An 18,994-nucleotide genomic window follows, 5' to 3' on the forward strand; every position below is an offset into this window, starting at 1 on the left:
TCCACAGCTTCATGTCCATGGCTGTTAGGCAAGACCCCCTCCTGTTCTTACACTAGCCAAGGTCCATTAGAGGGATATATTGTAAAAATAAAATGTGCACAAAGTTTTTTCCTTCTGGCTTTTTAAAGGCATGGAGCCGCCTTATTTTTAATACAATGGGTTATTCTTAGATTGCATTGTTATGGTGTAGAAATAGTAATGGAGCTCTTTGGAGTGGAATTCCAACGCATATTTGACTACCAGCATTGCAATAGTGCCAGATCTACCATTTATTCAACTTTGTGTTACGTGTGTTATGTATTGTTGGCTGTTCTGTCTAACTCTGTCCACTGCTATGATCCCTTCTAAAGAAGTGAAAACCCCATATTAGAACAATCCTACTTATTGTAAAGTGCTGCACAAACTGTTGGCGCTATTTAAATCATGTATAACAATAATATAATAATTTATGCTAATTTGTGTTCAGAAACCTAAAGGATGAAAGGCAGCAAAACACTGTCTGAACTGGCTTGCCCATTCACATGCAGGAAGAATGTAAACATTAGTAGGGGGAACGCTGCAGGGACAGTATTGCAGCTGCAGAATGTGAACCTTCATCTTTTAGCTCTAGAGATGTTTGAGAGGTTTGCATTTTCATATAAACTATGTACTGTGTGCTTATGTGTGACATGACCAGCTGATTGTTGATGCTGCAAGCATTGATTTCGAAGTAGCCAGGAAACCAGTGTGACTATATGAATGTGAAAATTGTTCCTTCATTGTTGTGTTATTCCAGGCAGCAGTAACACCCAGCTGGGCAGATGTGTTAAGTCTCCCACTTATATGCTGCTCCTGATCTAAGTGGCAGCTCTGCACTACGATCACACAGACCAGCGGCTGACTTTCTACTTAGTGGGTGGATGTGACTGTCGGTAAATTCAAGCAATAAGCTTCAGACTGGTGGTACCATACAGGGTTCCCCCTGCATGTATGATAGCTCAGTCCTGGATTGTTCTCTATTTGCAGATATGCCAAGTCTAGAGGCTCTCTCATATTTCATACCTTGCTAAGCTATCGCTTTTTTCAGTATTGATTACAGTATTTTACATTTTAAACAATTTCTGATATCTAAAGGTGCCAATATGACACGTTTTCTGATTGTTACAATGGTTCAACCAGTCAGGGTTATGATGAGGTGGTCTAAAAGGAACTATTCAGCTTAAGCATGGTTCTGATGAGCACTGTGTTTTGGATCCTACGCGTCCTGCTCTCCTTCTGTAAATGTCCCATCAATTCTTCGTGGCCTTTTTCCAGTTCAGCATTCAGTGTTTAGATACAGCACTTTACACGTAATTGTTGCTGAACGCAGTTTTAAAACATTTTGTACAATCTTTTTAGAATTGTACAGAAAACAAGAACAGGGCAAAACATCAGTGGTTTCATACTTTGCTTTATATTAAATGATAGTGATATCATTTAGCCTTTCATTGTTTTAAGGTGTCATGTCCACATTTGTCAAAATAAATGCATCCAAATGAATTTGGTTCTAATTTCTAAATACACGTGGAAGCATGTAGTGCTTTTCTATTGCTGAATACCCACTAGATGTTCAGCAACGTCTAGGTGCATTCATTCTTTCTGTTCATTCTTTAGCCTGGGTTTATGCAGCTAAAGGCATATAAAACTTCATCTGGGAAGTAAAAGTTTGTTTATACTTCCCAATATCAATTTCTCCTTTATTAAATGCACAAGGCCCATGTGTAGGAGTCCTGAAATGTAAAAGCTATGCCATTTTAAGCACTCCCCTGGTCCACCCACACACCTATTACATAGACCCTTAATAGCAATGTAGACCTGAATGTGGTATTAATGTCAGCCTTCCTACGTCTGGTGCTCAGACAGAAGTGCTAGAATTGTAGTGTTAGCATGGACAGATGATGCACTCCACACTTACTTTATTGCTTGTATAAACTGAGCTCTTGGTACTCATCTGTTCGGGGTTACCACACTGGTCAGTTTTGTCTAATACACTCTTCCAGCTCCATTGTCGGGAGCACTTGGCAGGCATGAGGAGCGTACAGGTTGGCTAACACTTGTCTGAGCTTTCAGCTGTATGTATCTCCACCAAGTGCCAGGGAGTTTTTTTTTGTGTCGTATACTATACTCTGGTTATTTGTTTGTCAAAAAAGTGAGCAATAGTTTATATACTGTATATATTTACACGCACTTTGTAATGGGATTTTAAAGTACAGTGGTACCTTGGTTCACAAACTCTTCTGTTCGGGAACAATTCGGTTCATGAACAGGAAGTTCGGCAAAATTTTGCTTCCGTTCGCGAACTCCGCATGGGGTGACGAACACAACCACAGCCATCTTCCCTGCTCTGAGGTGTGGTCGTGGCTTCCTCTAGTCGGGATCATGGTCTGATCACAGTTTGATTAGTTTTGCGACCAATTCGGTCCACGACTAGAATCGTGGAACGAATTAAGTTCGCGAACCGAGGTACCACTGTATGGAAAGCTATTTTTGGTTTACAAATATATCATTATTATAATAGAGAGATCTATGACCTTCTTTTTTTAACGGATGTAAGAAAAGGCCTGTATTAGAGTCAGTTAATTTTTCAGTGTGATGTACTCCATGTCCATTTTAATGCATCTAATTTTTCAGTGTGATGTACTCCATGTCCATTTTAATGCATCTATCTTTCCATAGGCAGAAACGGTGGGGGTGGTTTCCCTTGAGGAGGGATGGCCAAACTGTGGTCCTCCAGCTGTGGTGGAACTACGAATCCCATGAGGTTTGCAAGATTTTCAAAGCCACAAACATGGCTCCCGGAGAGATGCTTCATGGGATTTGTAGTTTCACCACAGCTGGAGGGCCGGAGTTTGGCCATCCCTGCCCTAAAGTGTATGTGCTCTGTGTATAGTGTCAGAATAGTTTAATCATGTGTTTTTTCTTTCTTTTAAAACAGAAAGATGAGAACTACAGGAGTCTGCCCAGAGATACCAGTAACTCGTCTAAACAGTTTGAAAGAGATAAAGCCCGCTCTTCCCTGAGTGCCAGTCACCCCCTGGTGGACAAGTGGCTAGAGAGGCAGGAGCAGGTAAAACACTAAACCCTTTTATTTGATGCCATTATTAAAAGATAGTGGCCCCTAGAGGTTGCTCAGGCATCTGTAACCATTCCATCGCAAACACCGTATTACGTTAATTGAAGATGTGTTTCATAATTGAATTTTCTTGTTATTGCTATATTGACAAGGGTGTGCAGGTCCTCTGGTACATTACTGTCATGTGTGCGCCTGTGAATGCTACTTCCTTTCAGGAACTATATGCAGAGTTCCAGTACCCAGCAATCTGCCATACTTGTCTCTCGCTGTACACTCAGCAAAGTATTAGATGGTGCAAATGACTGAATGTGAGTGGAGTGCTTTCCTCAGCAATGAGGTTTGTTCTAAGAGGAGCAGCCGAGTTCTGTATCCTCTTTACAGAATTGTCTCTTCCTGAGAATGACTGTCAAAGACATGGCTGTTGTGCATGTGGGTGTATGTGTTCTATAAAAAAATAAATAAAATATTAAAACTTACCAATCAGTCTATCAACCAGCCTAATTGGTTATGTCTTTCAGTCTTGCTTTTAACAATTACAATTATTTATATAACAGAGTCTGCCGCTACACTCAGTTGTAGTGTGTGGGCTAGTGTGTTGGGTGAGGGGCTGTTTCAGTGCATCTCATTGTTTACCTTTTCTTTTAATGCACTGTGGAAGAATGCAGCATGTCTGCATTTTTTAGACCACACTTAATATCTGTGTTGTGGTGTTGAAGGGGCACATGGAAAACAATTGTTTATAACCCCCTGACCTTTCCTGTTGATGTAAGAGATAAAAATATAGGGAAAAACTGGAGGTCACTGTGCTTTTAATAACGTGTACAAAAAAAATAATTATGATGATAAAATGTGTGCTAGGTGCCATTTGTGGGTCAGCACTGACGGAACATGTCTCCCAGTGGTCCTGGATAGAACAAATCACACTTGAACTTTTGCAGGAATCTGAATTTTTGGACCTATTATTTTAATCTTACTATTAAAAAATGTATTTTTTCTATGAAAGGAAGGGTCATTGTCTTAAAATTGCATGCTGTGTTATTGGATGCATGTAGGTTATAAGCAAAGATGAGTACCTCATGTTGTGGCATTGGTCTCATGCTTATAACAACAATTATCGGAATTCACAAGTTCACAGTTAGAGGGGTTAGGGTCTGGAACTCGCTGTCGCAGGACGTGATTTCAGCTAAGAGTGTGGAATCATTTAAGAAACTACTGGACGAGTTTCTTGGAAACCATAACATAATCACACATGAGCAAAATCACACATAGACCCATAGACACGCACACACCAGCTCGAACATAAATGCATACACGCAATAGGTTGGACTTGATGGACTTATGTCTTTATTCAACCTCAAATACTATGTAACTATGTAATTACAAGGCATCGGCCATACTGACTGAAATATAATCACTTTCTGTGGGATTGCCAAAGCCATTATATATGCCAGAATCTGTAGGTATAGACAATTTCAGCCCTGGTAAACTCTGGGCAGATATTTGTGCTGGCCACGTATGCAGATGGCTAGGAATGATGAGCTGGCTTATTATTATGGGCAATAGTCACAGTTGCTCATACATCACTCCTGATGCAAACATGAATAGGTATATTTCAGAGCAGTCGTAGATTGAAATTTTAATGTTTTTCCATAAACCCGTGCAATGTCCCTCTCCTCCTCTGCCTAGGATGTGGACGTAATTCACCCAAGCACAATGAAATTATTTTATATACCAGTCTACCCTCTTTATTTCATTTCTGCCCAGACTGATACAAAAATTTGATTTCCCGAAAATCAAATTGCAGAAAATCACGCACAGCAGTGAACCAAATTAAAACAATACAGACCTATGTAAGTCAATCTCTAGGAATTATTAAACGGGGAAAAAGAAAGTCGTTCAGATTTTACTCCGGCTGTCTTGGTTGCATCTCAGTGCCGGCCCCATAGATCTACTTTACAGGGTAGATAGGAAAATTAAAAGCATTAGAGCCATTAAATCAAGTTACTAGTCTCAATGTAACTTGATTTCCAGTATTAAGGTCACAGTGAGCTGGAAGCTTGTTTTGACTTTTCAAGAACATAGGCAGGGCATCCATCAGTTAATTCTTATTGTTGTTCTTTTTACTGGATGATTATTGGGCTTCAAACTCCTATGGAATACTTTTTCGAAAACAATTTTGATGCATTTTCTCATAAACAGTCCTAATTAACAGCAAAGACAAACCATATGCTTATGTTTTCTAAATGTCACACTTAAGTGCATTGCTATATTATAGGAACTTTTAGAAATGCTTATTGGGCCTAAGCATTACCCTGAAAAATCTTCCATCTTCCGCCATGAAAAAAAGGCAGTACACTTCCTGTACCTTTAGTCTATATAGCTGTATATATGTAGTGTGAGATCATCGCTGCCTGTGACTCCTAGTCTCATGAGATTTCAGGATGTCGCTACTTTGCTGATCACTCTACTTGCTGGAGCGAAAGCTGTACTTAAGGAACTACCGTGCAAGAATCTTGCATTAAGCTTTTGCTTAATTTATTTATAAAAAACTGTATGTTATTAATACTTGTAATGATTGTATTTGTTGACTTTTTTTATTTGACATGCCTTTTATTTATAATTCTCTCCACATTTATGAAAGGACTATGCTATTCATGATAAGTGATGAGAATTACTAACACTTCCAGGGGTGCCTGAGTAGTTGTTATGATCTTTTTTTTAAACGCACACAGTTATCAGAATACAATATGTTTTAGTTTATAGTTCTTTCCATTGCCTTGTTGGCTAAGTGCTGAATTGATCTCCTTAAATATAGGGTATAGCTCTAATGAATAGAGATTTGGAACAGAGTCTGTTTTTGTTTCCAAGAAAATGTAGTTGTTTATATGTCATAAAATACAATCCAATTTTCAACACCTTCTGTAGTCCCATTCATTTCAGCTGATTTGGGTTATTATCATGAAACTGCACATTTGCATAAAACAAATTACTGACTGCTGAAAACGAAAATTTATATCACAAAATAGGTGTAGATGTTAGTAATAATAATCCTATATTGTATTTTGCTTTATTTACTTTGCAAGCCTCATCTCTCTATTTCTTTGCTTAGCCTGTTCTGCTGCTGAGAATGGTTATCCTACATCCTTCTTCCATACAGGGAAATCTACCGGTATCTATAAACTGCTTAGTGAAGCTGTCTGCTCTGTCAGTCACTTAGAATATTTTATCCTGTAACAGAGTAAAGTGCATGTAAACCCTAACCCTGAACTTCTCATATCCTCTCCCTTTCGGTCTTTTGAATATACAATCAAAAGTATTTTGTTATCTGTTCAAAAAGTGAAAAAACAAACAAACTGGTTAATCCTGCCAGAAACTTAGTACTGTCTGTGTTGTGCACTCCGCAGTCTTATCTCAAGCATCAAAACTGCACAGGATACCTCTGTGAACTACAGAGCACCTTTCCCTATGTCAAAGTGGAGGAGAGGGGGTGGGTTATGTATTCTTAATACATTTCCTGTCCTAGGTTGATAATGCTGCACCTCCATAGATGCAGTACAGTGAGTGAGCGTTGTCATTAGTGATGAGGCTGGGCTTGGTTCAAACTCGGTTCACCCAAGCCTACTCAAAACTCTGACCATCACACTCTCCTTCTGACACAATCAGTTACAGGGAGTTGCATTCCCTGCCCCACAGTTTCTCTTCACAAAGGGACATAGACCACCCCTGCTGCAACTGCTGCCACAGATTGGGTCCGGAGGAGCTTGTGGTGGTCCGAGTTTTGAGCAGGCTTGGGGAAACTGAGTTTGTACCAAGCCCAGCCTCATCTCATGTCATCCAGAACAGGAAGTGTGCTAATGATAGGACCACCATGTAAAAAACAAAAAAAAACAAAACCACCATTTAAACCATTTTAAACCACTACAGGATTAGTAGGCCACAGTATATTATATTTTCCTTTATTTAGATATACTTTAAATGTATAATCCTCTATAGGGTCAATTTAAATTGACTTTTATTAACTTGTATAGGTAACACTTTGATAAACATTTAAACTTTCACCAGTGTTATCCAGAGCACCATACCGGTATACAAGTATTGTTTACCCTCATAGTTATTTCTTCTGGATAAAATAGTACTTATGTGCTTTAATTGTGCACTAATACTAAGCAGGAACATTTCCATTTGATGGCTGTCCTTTACCTCTGCTTTTTTATGCACTTGCTTTCAAGATAATTGAGTTGATTGTAGATTCCATGCAAGATTAAAGACTAGTAAGGAAATATACAGCAATATGCACCCCTTCAAATAAAATTACCTTATGTGGGAGGTCTTATCCTGAAATGGGACTTTTATGTCCAATAAAATGAGCTATGGTTGGGCTTTCATGTCTGATTTACTGTCTCGTTGACTCTTAAGTAAGAAAACAAAGTTTTTTTATGCTGGATCCCATAGCCCTCACCATATCATAACTTCTTTCATATTTCTATTCCATCTCTAAGGAGACTGGCAGCCCACATAGCACCGTGTCTGTCACACAATTTTTCCTATTCGCAGCAGTGTTCTAGGACTTCTGTTCTTCAAGATCATTAATAACTGATAGACTGGCCCAAACCCGCAATCTGGGCTGACAGTCTTTGTGTATCCTAAAGCAGCAATATTTTAAACTTCTCGCATCTGTCGGTTCTGAATGAGTGAGAGCTTTTTTTTTTTCTTTCTTTCCTTTTGCCAGTTTTAACCATCTGCTTCTGTGCTTTGAAAGTGCGTTTATATCAGTTTGGTTTGTCTGCCTTTTTTGTATTTTCTTCCGTTTATTTCAATTTATATCACGGTGAATGGGATGGGCATGTCTCTCTTCTGTAAAGGTCCCCACACACCTTGCGATAATCGTACGATAATCGTGGGAAATCCCGCGATCATACGATTATCGTAAGGTGTGTGGAAGCCGTGCGACCTCTACTACTGTAAGGTCGCACAACTTTTATATTACGAACATGTTCGAAAACCCGCCGAGAATCGTACAATTTTTGGCGGGTGTGTAGCATGTTCGTAATATAAAAGCCGCAAGCGCACACTGCCCGTTCGGAATTGCGGTCATCGGAAGCCCGCCCCGATCATAGCGAGTACGATCTGCCTGTCCAAGATAGGCAGATCGTACGTTTTTTTAATTACCTTACAACCATTGCAAGACAAAAGGTGTGCGCCCAGCCTTAGGTAAGCTGTCCAGCCCTTTTGTTAGCACTGAGCAAGATACTAGTTTAAGACTTAACACAACTACGTTACCACAGGGCCTTTTTATAAAAGAAGAGTAACCTCATAAAAGAAGCTGGTCTACACTTGGCTGTCTTGAAACGCTATTGCAGCACTGTTCCCCAGCTGCTGCAGGTATTCCACACTTTCCAGCTGTGTGAATTCATCCCACTGCCTTCTACATCACTATAGGATGTTCAGGTCGGCGAAAGGAACTACTGTGTGCAGTGTGGGTAGTAAGCATTTGATCTACCCAGTATCCTTCATTGAACAATAAAAACTTGACAGATGGTCTATTTTTCCCCCTGTATATCTAGGACTGGAAAACAAATGTTTTACCTTTTACATACACGGTAAGAGAATGAGCCACTTTAAGCTGTCTTTAGGCTTTCTTTTCTATTTTGTCTGTTATTAAGTTTGGTAGGATATATCTCTGCTAAGTGGAAGAAAGGTGGTAATAGCAGACAGAACGCGCACTGCCCCACCTTTTCAGTCTAGTTTCAAAGAGCAGAATGTAATACCCTTCTTTCACATCTCAGAATGGAGTCTCTGCAGGGAGCGAATTCAATAATTCTTCTACCTGTGCCGCTCTGGCACTCGTCCTACTCCTTTGTACCCCGCTACCCTTGCTTCCAGTTCACATCATGACCTCATCTTCTCAGAGTCTTGTGTGCTTTGAAATCTGCTGGTCTCCCGTGCTTTGTTACATCCCTTCAACTGCTTGGAAAGTTTCATTATATGCCCAGCTTCTTAGATCCTCCAGTACTCCCTATACATTATAATTCTTTCACCTTTTCTGCAAGCTCAGAGCATTGACGGAGGCGGTTCTGTATTTTAAAGCTCAGTTAGAGACAGCTCCTGCGTGCTTTCGCAATGGTAACTTTAGGATAATATGTTGAGTGTTGTCCATTAGTCTGTCTCTCATCAAGGCTGTACTGTGGGTAAAGATTGCAGTCAGCTTGGGGTAACAGAGTACTGTCACAAGTAGCATCGGATGGAGGGCCTCATTAGTAATCTTCTGTGTGTACATCTACAGAATCGCTTCCTTCCTATGCTACAGCCTTGCAATAAAAGATGAAGAAGGTATGTTTGCGTTCCAGCATTAAATCCATACTGAACGTCCTGTTTAGGGGGGCTTTATAGTAAATGGCACAAGTGAGGCAAGAACACAGGGCTCTAGATTAGACGGAAACAGTGTAGAAAGTTGTAGGTTCTTTTCAGGTTCTTGCAGGTGTTGACCAACAATTGACAAGGAAAAATTCCGATTTTGGTGTTTTCTATTGAAAGAGCAGATGCAGCAATATACATTTATCAGGGCTATTCTATATGTGAAATGATTTGTAAAGTAAATAAGTTCATGTGATTCTCCTTCCTCTTTTTTCTGTCTATATGACTGTGTAAGGTGAGTGACGGCACTTTTTAGTTTTCTTGCTTCCTGGATCATCTCCCTACTTATTAAAGTGACACTAAACTCAGGAGTCAAATCTTAAAAATGCATTCAAGTATCTTAACCATTAACGATACTGGACCTTATATGTGCATCACTCGGCTGTAGATCCTCAAATCATCTCTGAATTGATGCCGACACTGTCCTTCCTTCTGGAGGGTGGCTACTTTTGTTCCCCATGGTCCCTGTGTGTGTTATAAAGAAGCCACCGCTCCAAGCTCACTCCTGTGATGGACTACAATCTCAATACAAATGAGTAAACTAAACATGAGATTGTAGTCCATCACAGGAGCGAGCTTTGAGCGATGACTACTTTACAACACACACAGGGACCATGGAGAACAAAAGTAGCCACCCTCCAGAAGGAAGGACAGTGTCGGCATCAATTCAGAGATGATTTGAGGATCTACAGCTGAGTGATGCACAAATAAGATACATTTTTGTGAATAGTTAAAGGAGAACTTTGAGGCAAGTGATTTCCACTTATCCACATAGTTAGAGCCGACCTGTGACATGAAGCTGTCACAGGTCGGCTCTATCGACCGGGAAGTGAGCAGAAACATGTCGCTGATCCGCTCACTTCCTCATAGTCTCCCTGCAGTGAGCGGTGACTGTCAGTCACGGCTCCCCGCAGGGTGTCCCCCCTCTCCGATCCTTCAGCGCTGACTGGAAGAACGAATGGGGGAGGGGGCGGGCATAGCTGGCTCTGCCTTTAGATAGGCACAGCCCGCTGTCACTCATGCAGCTGGCTGGATCTCGACAGTATTGTCGGGATCCGTCCTGGCTGCGGTGCTCTCAGTATGTGACGGGCAATAGCTCGTGATATACTGAGCTTTGGGTAACGGGAGGGGGGTTAGTATATGTCTTCCCGTGACCCTAAAGAGAACTATGGGGAAAAACACTTACCCCATAGTTCTCTCTTAAGGTATTTGAATGCATTTTTTTTAGATTTAACTTCTGAGTTTAGTGTCACTTGAAACAGATTATGATGCTCATTCATTATCTGGTGGCCAGAAAAGAAGTGGATAGAAGATAAAAGAAGCCACCCTACTGATCCAGTAAATAAGTCACCTGCCTGATTGTTCAGGTGGAAAGCAAATCACAATAGTGACTGAACATAATTACATTCTTTAGCAGGTAAATGGTAATTAGTAAATGTAAGATTGTAGTCCATCATAGGAGTAAGCTTGGAGCAGTGGCTACTTTACAATACACACAGGGACCATGTGGAAGCTCGCGGTATACTGAGACGCCGCAGCTCGCGCTACAGCCCGCAGCTCGCTACAGCTCGCAGTATAATGAGACGCCACAGCTGAAGCGGATCCCGACAATTATGTCTGGATCCGCCCAGCTGCGTGAGTGACAGCTGGCTCTGCCTATCTAGAGGCAGAGCCAGCTGTACCCGCCCCCTCCTCTGTCCGTTCCGCCAGTCAGCGCTGGAGGATCGGAGCGGGGAGGGGGGAATGCAGCCCCTCCCCTGTCACGGCAGAGAACCGTGACAGGATCGAGAAGTGAGCGAACGCCGTTATGGGTCAGGGCAGGCACACGAGTTTGCAGTTGCTGGAAGCGTGGAAGCGTTGGTTTCTGAGGAATCTTCAGCGCTCGATTCCTCTTCATCAAAGCGTTGTTCATTGATGCAGCAGTGGAAGTGGCAAGTATTCACTTTCTCCTTACAGGTACAGTTGTTATCTCAATTTTAATTTTACAACATAATCACTTTAAAGGTCGAACATTACTGTATGGGATAACAAGACAGGATATCAATTCACTTTACATATCTATAGCTTTTATATAGTTTTATTAAACTTTTACAGCTTTATCCACAAGTTTAAAATATTTTTATTTTTATCTTTGACATCTCATAATTTATTAATTAATTGATGTTCTTGTACAGTTAGTCAGCAAATGTAGATAGACTGCAAAATTTAGGCTGGGGAGGAGGACATTTGTGAGCTAGGTGCGTTATAGGCCATAGCGCAGATGGTGAACTCAAATGTGTGACCATACGTAGCAATCAAGGGTGATTGTTAGCAATGTATGGCTTTGATTAGGCATCAGAGATGGAAGTTAGGGTGATAACAGCATCCATGAACTAAAGCCAAATACAGCTTGCAGTATATTATTCCATAAATACAATCTAGCCACAGGCCGCTTTTTCCGCAAATGCCTGACTCTGGCGATCTTGTTTTCCCGGCGCCAGATTTCCGATGGCAGCTGGATTTCACAATGGCTGACAATATGGTGGAACTGCTAGCATTTGTCTCCCCATTAGCACAGAGCAGCTGCTTAGCAGAACACGACCCTCCCACCACAATGCTAGCAATTGTCCTGTGTGCGGTTTGTGCCAAGTCGCATGGAACCATTGCTTGATGTGAACGACAATAAGGCACTGCTGTTTCTCTGTTAACCTTCTCTGGGTCTTAGAACATGCCAGTATAGTCAGCTGTGTGTAGCAGACCTGCTGAACAGCTAGGCCCCACGTGTGCAAATTATACCCCTGGTACTGTTTCAGCACCAGCCAGTTGCATGTGTTTTTGGTGCATTGCCTTAACCCTTTAATTGCCAGTATATTTGTTTTGTACTTTTATTGTACCCAAGCTATCATACTCTACAACACTATACAAGATATACATTTGATGATAAATGTGGTATCGTAGTCGGTATGGTATTGATAAATCAAAATACATTGTTTGTAGGCCTTTTGTGCCAGAGTTTGCAATCTTTCATGCAATTGTATATTTGGAGAACGTGGATTTCTCTGCTGTAAAAATGTAACAATATTTGGGAAGCAATAATGTCACAGTATCTCAGAAGAAATAATGATCATATTGGCTTCTTGTAGGCCTGGTTCACTCTTGAGCGTACCTGGGGAGCGCATCACGGGAACGCACGTTCGTACACGTTTGCACACCCATTGCTTTCAATACGGTCATATCCGCATGGCAAAAAGGCTCCTGCATCTTTTTGTGCAACCCACATTGTTTCTGCGTGTTTGCACACATGGAAACCCTGCTGAAAAATGTGCGATTTGCGGACAGGTTTTGAGGTGCCATTAGAAATGAATTGCACCACAAGCGCATATCGCGTTTGTGCGAGATCCTGCAAACGTGCGGCAATCGTGCATGAAAACGTGCAGATTGCCACGCATTCTCGGAGCGCTCAGATTTGAACTAGGCATTAAAACCATGGGCACTTTATTGTGTGGAAATGGCTTATCTGCCTATAAAGATTAACAGACAAACCCTGACATAATACACTCGCTGCTCTTTCATATGCATTATAAAAAAAATTGTAAAGTAAACCTGTGACCAGATCATGCACATTAAAGTATTTACATATTCTACACGAGCAGTAAAAGCACTTAAAAACAAATCCTCATTCATCTCTGTATGTATGAACCCTTGCAGTACAGGTAGCCCCACTGCAAGGGTTAATGTTTTTCTAATAGCTGGAGTACTTGGCTTCAAAACTTCTTACTGGTGATTCCTCGTTCTGTGAATAGTCTTCTTTCAGAATTGTAATGGCAAATATACAATGCTAAATGTGAAAGGGACTAGAGCGCCACCTACAGAATGAGATAACTCCCATTTAAAAAATAAATTGCCATCTCGTGCCTGTATGTTTATCACGTATGGATTAAAGTAATCACATACATACGCGTACATTTGTAACTGGTATAAGATATGCTTTTGAAGGTTTTTATTGGAAAACCTGAAACAATTATTTTCTTGTGAGTAAGAGAATTAACATTTTGGCAGAATATGTGTTAAGCTGGCATACACCTTACAATTTATCTGCAGATTTTCTGTGGTCAGATGGAAAAGGTGCAACAGATTCCTCCAACTACACTTAACTGTGTGGATGGAGTAATCTCCACCTGGGCCAATCTGTTGCACTTTTCCCATCTGACCACAGAAAATCAGCAGATAAATTGTGAGGTGTATGGTCACCTTTACATTGGTGCTCATTCACTGCTATTTACACATCTTCCAAACTTGTCAAGTAATCCGTATCACAGTTAAGTAAAGGGAAACAAAGATTACAGTCAGTAGAGAGAAGCAAATCATAAAGAGGGCAGCAATGAGCTGCTTTATGGTCAGATTGCAAGCAAACCTGTTCACTCTGAGTTTGCCTCTCAGCCAACAGCAGTAGGTAGTGACGCATGTACCTGTACTAATAAATGTAATGTCAAAATGGAGTTTTGCTGCAGAAGACTTTCTTGCCCTCAAGTTGGTATGTATATAAGTGTTCAGAAGTTACAAACTTGGGATTTGGAACACTGCAGCACCGTTTGTCTTTATAGTAACAGTGCCTGGAGAATGATGTGTGTAAAGTAATGTTGCCTATGTTGGAGGGGGTCCTATACAATAAAAGTGCATATCATCACATGCATACATCGCATGCCTTTTTACATCTGCTAAATGATATTTATAAACACTGGCCTAATACTTCTAATGAGTCTTAGCTCATGAGTCTGGAGTCTCTGCAATATTTTGATTATTACTGGTTGGTGTGGGAGATTTATTACTGTGATTGCCTGTCACTGGCTCTACGTGTACATATTCAGATACCTGCTTAAGGCTTTGTCTCAACGGATTAATAATACCAGGAAACCTTGATAACAGCCGGAAGACCTTATCTGTTGAAAATAATAAAGTAGTTACCAGAAGACCATTAATTATTATGCACTTCAGGCAACGACTTTATATGCGTGCTTTTGTCAATAGTTAGTTAATTAAGGTCTCCCTAAGGTTGGAAATTAAAGTGTACACTTCTTTGAAAGACTGGATACAAAGTTGAGAAGAGGAGAGTTGAGAACGGTGTCCTCAGTTACTCTCTGCGATTTATTTACAGCCTAGACAGACATTCGGCTGAATTGCTTCCATGGGATGAGCAGAGGGTGATAGCGCTCTGTTATTTTATGTAGGTTTAAGCTCGTTTTACAGCCTGTCTTGTCAACTGGCAGAGCAATGTGCCAGAAATCACCGGCGTGGCAGGGAATGTGTACTCTGCAACTAGCAGTCTTCATCATTATTACTGCAACGGGACAACAGGGACCGTCCCATTGCTAGAAGTGTTCTGCTCTAGTCTGCCTTGTATTTGCCATCATATAAAAAAAGACACACTATGGCTTCTAAAATAAATATTTGAAGGCTGTTTTTACCATGCCTGCCTAGATTGATCATAACAGGAATTTTCATTTTGCCCTGAGTTAAAGCAGTATTAGTGTTATGGCTATTCTACCTTAAAGTTAAAGTTACCCTGTGGATCAAGGGTTAAGTAGACTTGTAAATATACTCAGGGTCAATCACACTCCACCACTGAAGGGCTTTAATCTTCATATTAAAGAGGGCCAGTGTTCTAAATTGAAGAGCTCACTCTGTAAGACTGGGGGGGGCAAAACGGTCTGTCCTTCCCATTAAGGTTAATAATAACAGTCACGCAATTCCTAACAGGTAAGGCTACACTATAATGGCAGCTGAACATCGAATATTTAGATTATCACACTTGCCTATTGGTGACTGGTTACTTTTTAGGCGCTGCAGTTTAGGTCTGGGAGTGTTGGATACAAATCTTTGGGGCACCACTGGCTATAACTTTGAATAAAATTTTAGCATGCACCAAGGAGTTTTTAAGTTTGCTGCAAGTCTTCCGAAGGCTGTTAGAAACTTTAAACTGACCACCAGCACTGCCATTGAGATATTTAATCAACACTCCAAGACCAGTTCTAAAAGGTGCTTTGATGTATTGATTTAAACCTGTGCTTTGTCAATGCTGTGCCTAGGAACACGTTCATTTTGATGGCTTTCTTTTTTGATGCACATACTCATCTTTATCCTACTTTCGTGCCAGTCTGTTCAGCTATGAGCAGTGATGAAAGAATGGCCAGTGTACAAGTGTATGGTTCCACTCAGAGTTTAGACGCTGAGAGCACTTCCCACCCCCATGCGACCGTTATGGACCAATCTTCAGCACCGTCACATAGTCGATGCTCCCCCATACCTGGACATATCAGGTATTTTCTTCACCCCTAGTGGCTGAACAGAGCCTTTGGGGAGCTAAGGAAAGTTGAGTGTATGCAGCTGCGGAGGGTGGCATTAAGGCAAACCTTTTACTTTGCCTTTGTGGCTAAAGCACAGGTATGCTTTAGGGGCTTCAGGCTGCTCAGGGTATACTTACATAGTAACATAGTATTTGAGGTTGAATAAAGACATAAGTCCATCAAGTCCAACCTATTATGTGTGTGTGTGTGTGTGTGTGTGTGTGTGTACTTCGTTACCAATCACGGACAACTACATCACCCGACTCCTCCCCCCTTCCCTTCGTTAGCCGACAGAGCCACTCGGGGAGGGAGGAGTCCGGTGACATCGATGTCCGTGACGTCACCGGATCTCCGACGGAAGCCGGCGGAGAGGTGAGTACTTTGATCGATCAAAATAATTTTGATCGATCAAAGAAATTAACGATTAATCGACGGATTAATCGTTAATTTCCGCACCCCTAATTTAAATTTAGTAACCGTGTCTCATAGTTCTGGTCCTCCATCCCCTTGATGAGTTCAGTTGCCCTCCACTGGACTCTCTCCAGCTCAAGGACATCCCCTCTGTGTACCGGTGCCCAAAACTGCACCGCATACTCCAGGTGAGGCCGAACCAGTGATGTGTAAAGTGCCAAAATGACAGACTTGTCCCTGCAAAACATTCCCTTTTTGATGCAGGTCAGGATTCTACTAGCTTTGCTTACAGCAACCTGGCACTGTAATCTATTATTCAGTTTATGGTCTACAATGACCCCCAAATCTTTGCATGCATGGAAACTCCTTTGTGTTTTCAGACTAAAGCCATTGCCTGCTGAACTACATGGTCCTTTCTAATATTCTAATTTAAACAATTTTTACACTTCATGACTCCATTTGCCGCTGTTTCAGTGTGTTGCAGATGACATATTTGCCAGCAAGTGGTTTATTCACTTAGTTGTCAAGACTAAAATGACTAAACCCAATACTCTGCAGACTAAGGGATAATTCTAATAGTGGGTCAATGTATCTATAATGTATCTATATCTATAGGACTCTCTGCAGCTCAAGTAAGATTTAAACCGTCTCTTTCTTTACAGGCTCTTTGTTGGTAGACTATACAGTCCAGCCGACTAGAACAGCTCTGAGGATGAAGAATACTACATCCATCATCTTCATAGATTTAGGTTTTTTTTTTAACCTTGGGTGTATACTATGGTTAGTGACAAATGGAATTCAGAAGGGAGTAATTTTTTCCTGTTTAACGAACAACCTCTTTCACACGGGCATTCTGATCAGGTCCATCTGTCATTCATTTTTCAGATGGATCTGACCGGAAGCCCAATGTTACTCTACAGGCAGCTGGATGTAAACAGACAAGCGTTCGTTTACATCCAATTACCCCTGACTTCGGCCAGGTCCAGAAAACCAAACAGAGTTCCAATTTGGTGGACCTGATCGTGAGGAAGATAGAGGAAAAAACAGGACAGACACATATGTCACAATGTTGATGTAAGTGAAAGGGGCCTAAGGTAATATGAACTGTTAAAAAGAAGTGGGCCCTGTATTTTAAAAGCTGTTTGTATGCTTGGCATAGAGATCAGAATATTTCAGGTTAATAAGAATGTTAAGTTAAAAGGTTATTTCGGCAAATGCTCATTTTAATCTTGACTTTGAGTTAATGCAACTTTAAGACGACAAGAGTGAAAGCTGCAACATTCTGTGTGTGCAATCATTGCCCCCTAATGCGTTTAAGACCTACAATTACAGTCATCCCCAGCAGCAACTGGAATTGCAATTTACCGCTTCCAAAATACTAACCTATTTAGACCCCTTGTTTACATTCATACGGCTGTTTGGTGGGTTCAAGCCGCTGGTTAACCTTTAAAATGCATTACTTGGCTGGTGCTTAAGAGAGATAGATGTGTTAGAAGTGTATATTAGAGGCTTTCAAAACACAGGATCATCAATCTTCAGGCAGTCTGGGTTCACGCAGCGAAGCCGTTATCCGAGGCGCAGAGTAAATCCACAGACACAAGCCGAACACATGCAGGCGCACTTGTTTTCCAGCCTCTCGGAGGAAATGTCAGTAGAACATTACAGGCTGCTCCGGCTTCGCCTGGGTAGACTTTTAATAATTTAATATTTTTATTCCGCGCGCCAACCCTCTCCTTATCATTTTCTTGATTGATACAGACGCTCAAAGATTCCTAAATCTGTTTAGGAACCATGCTGAGCCTTCCGTGCTTAATTCTGTTTAGTTGCATGAGTGATGAGGGACATAAATTCTTAATTATTTTTGTTCTCAAAAAGTCAAAAAATATTACATCATAAAGTGAGTGTTCTTTTCTAATTTTTCTGTAATAGTGTGTGTTTTAATTGCTCTGATAAAGTGGTTCTGTACAGACTGTGAGTCGCTAGAACTGGGGGTTGCCACAGGGCTGTTTACATTCTGTAATAATGACGCATAGTAATGTTTTTGTGTCTGAACGGTTTACAATACACACTTGTGAACTTGTGACACCTTGGTCGTCGATATGCTGCTAAAAAGTCATTAATTCCAATGAACTTGATAAAGAATCGGTTCACCCTATCAAATGGCAGTTTCTGATTCTATGCAACTTTCAATAGGTGCTGCATGTGTGTACAATCTCACGTGCAAGCAGCTTTTTAAAAAAATGTTTGTTGTGTGGATCTCTGTGTAAATCTACATGCTTACATCAAATACCAGATCTTTTTATCACAGGTAAAGATTAAACATTCAGATAGAATTTTTATCTTCTGGGGTGGACTGCTAGAATCCAAAGGTAAATGTATTGATTGTCACTTGTGCGGATGGCCATAATTGTGCAGTCACAGTACTTGTGGAGATATGGGCCTGTCCTCAAATGACTCACCAGTTCCTTTGTGATCCTTGCTCCACAGAGACAGCACTATATGCACAGTACTTAAATTCTCTATAGCAGAGGAAAAGATTGGACCTGTGTGCATTGATTATATGTATTAGTAGCACCCCGTCCAAAATGAATGCCTTGGTGCTCCACACCAAACAAAGCAAATAATGTAGCAGCAGGTATTGTAGGTACTCTAAAGGCTTCCATAGGTCAATAAGGCGGACATTACGTTGATGTTTCAGCAAATCACAGCACATTGTATGTGTGTGTATGTTAACACACACACACACACGTGTATG

At 41.0% G+C, this 18,994-nt stretch overlaps 1 protein-coding gene across 6 annotated transcripts in view; it reads left to right on the forward strand.

Annotated features, from left to right (window-relative positions):
* Positions 1–18,994, forward strand: part of PARD3 (par-3 family cell polarity regulator) — a 535,067-nt gene that overhangs the window by 206,384 nt on the left and 309,689 nt on the right. For 4 of the 6 annotated variants that reach the window (XM_018552321.1, XM_018552323.1, XM_018552324.1 and 1 more), the window contains exon 5: positions 2,954–3,085. The exons of the other annotated variants lie outside the window; for them this stretch is intronic. In XM_018552321.1, coding sequence (XP_018407823.1) covers positions 2,954–3,085 — 132 coding nt within the window. The remainder of the gene's footprint in view (positions 1–2,953; positions 3,086–18,994) is intronic. 6 annotated transcript variants of the gene reach the window in all.

Source organism: Nanorana parkeri, unplaced genomic scaffold (assembly GCF_000935625.1).
Source record: "Nanorana parkeri isolate BGI_ZX_2015 unplaced genomic scaffold, ASM93562v1 scaffold84, whole genome shotgun sequence".
Classification (NCBI taxonomy): domain Eukaryota; kingdom Metazoa; phylum Chordata; class Amphibia; order Anura; family Dicroglossidae; genus Nanorana; species Nanorana parkeri.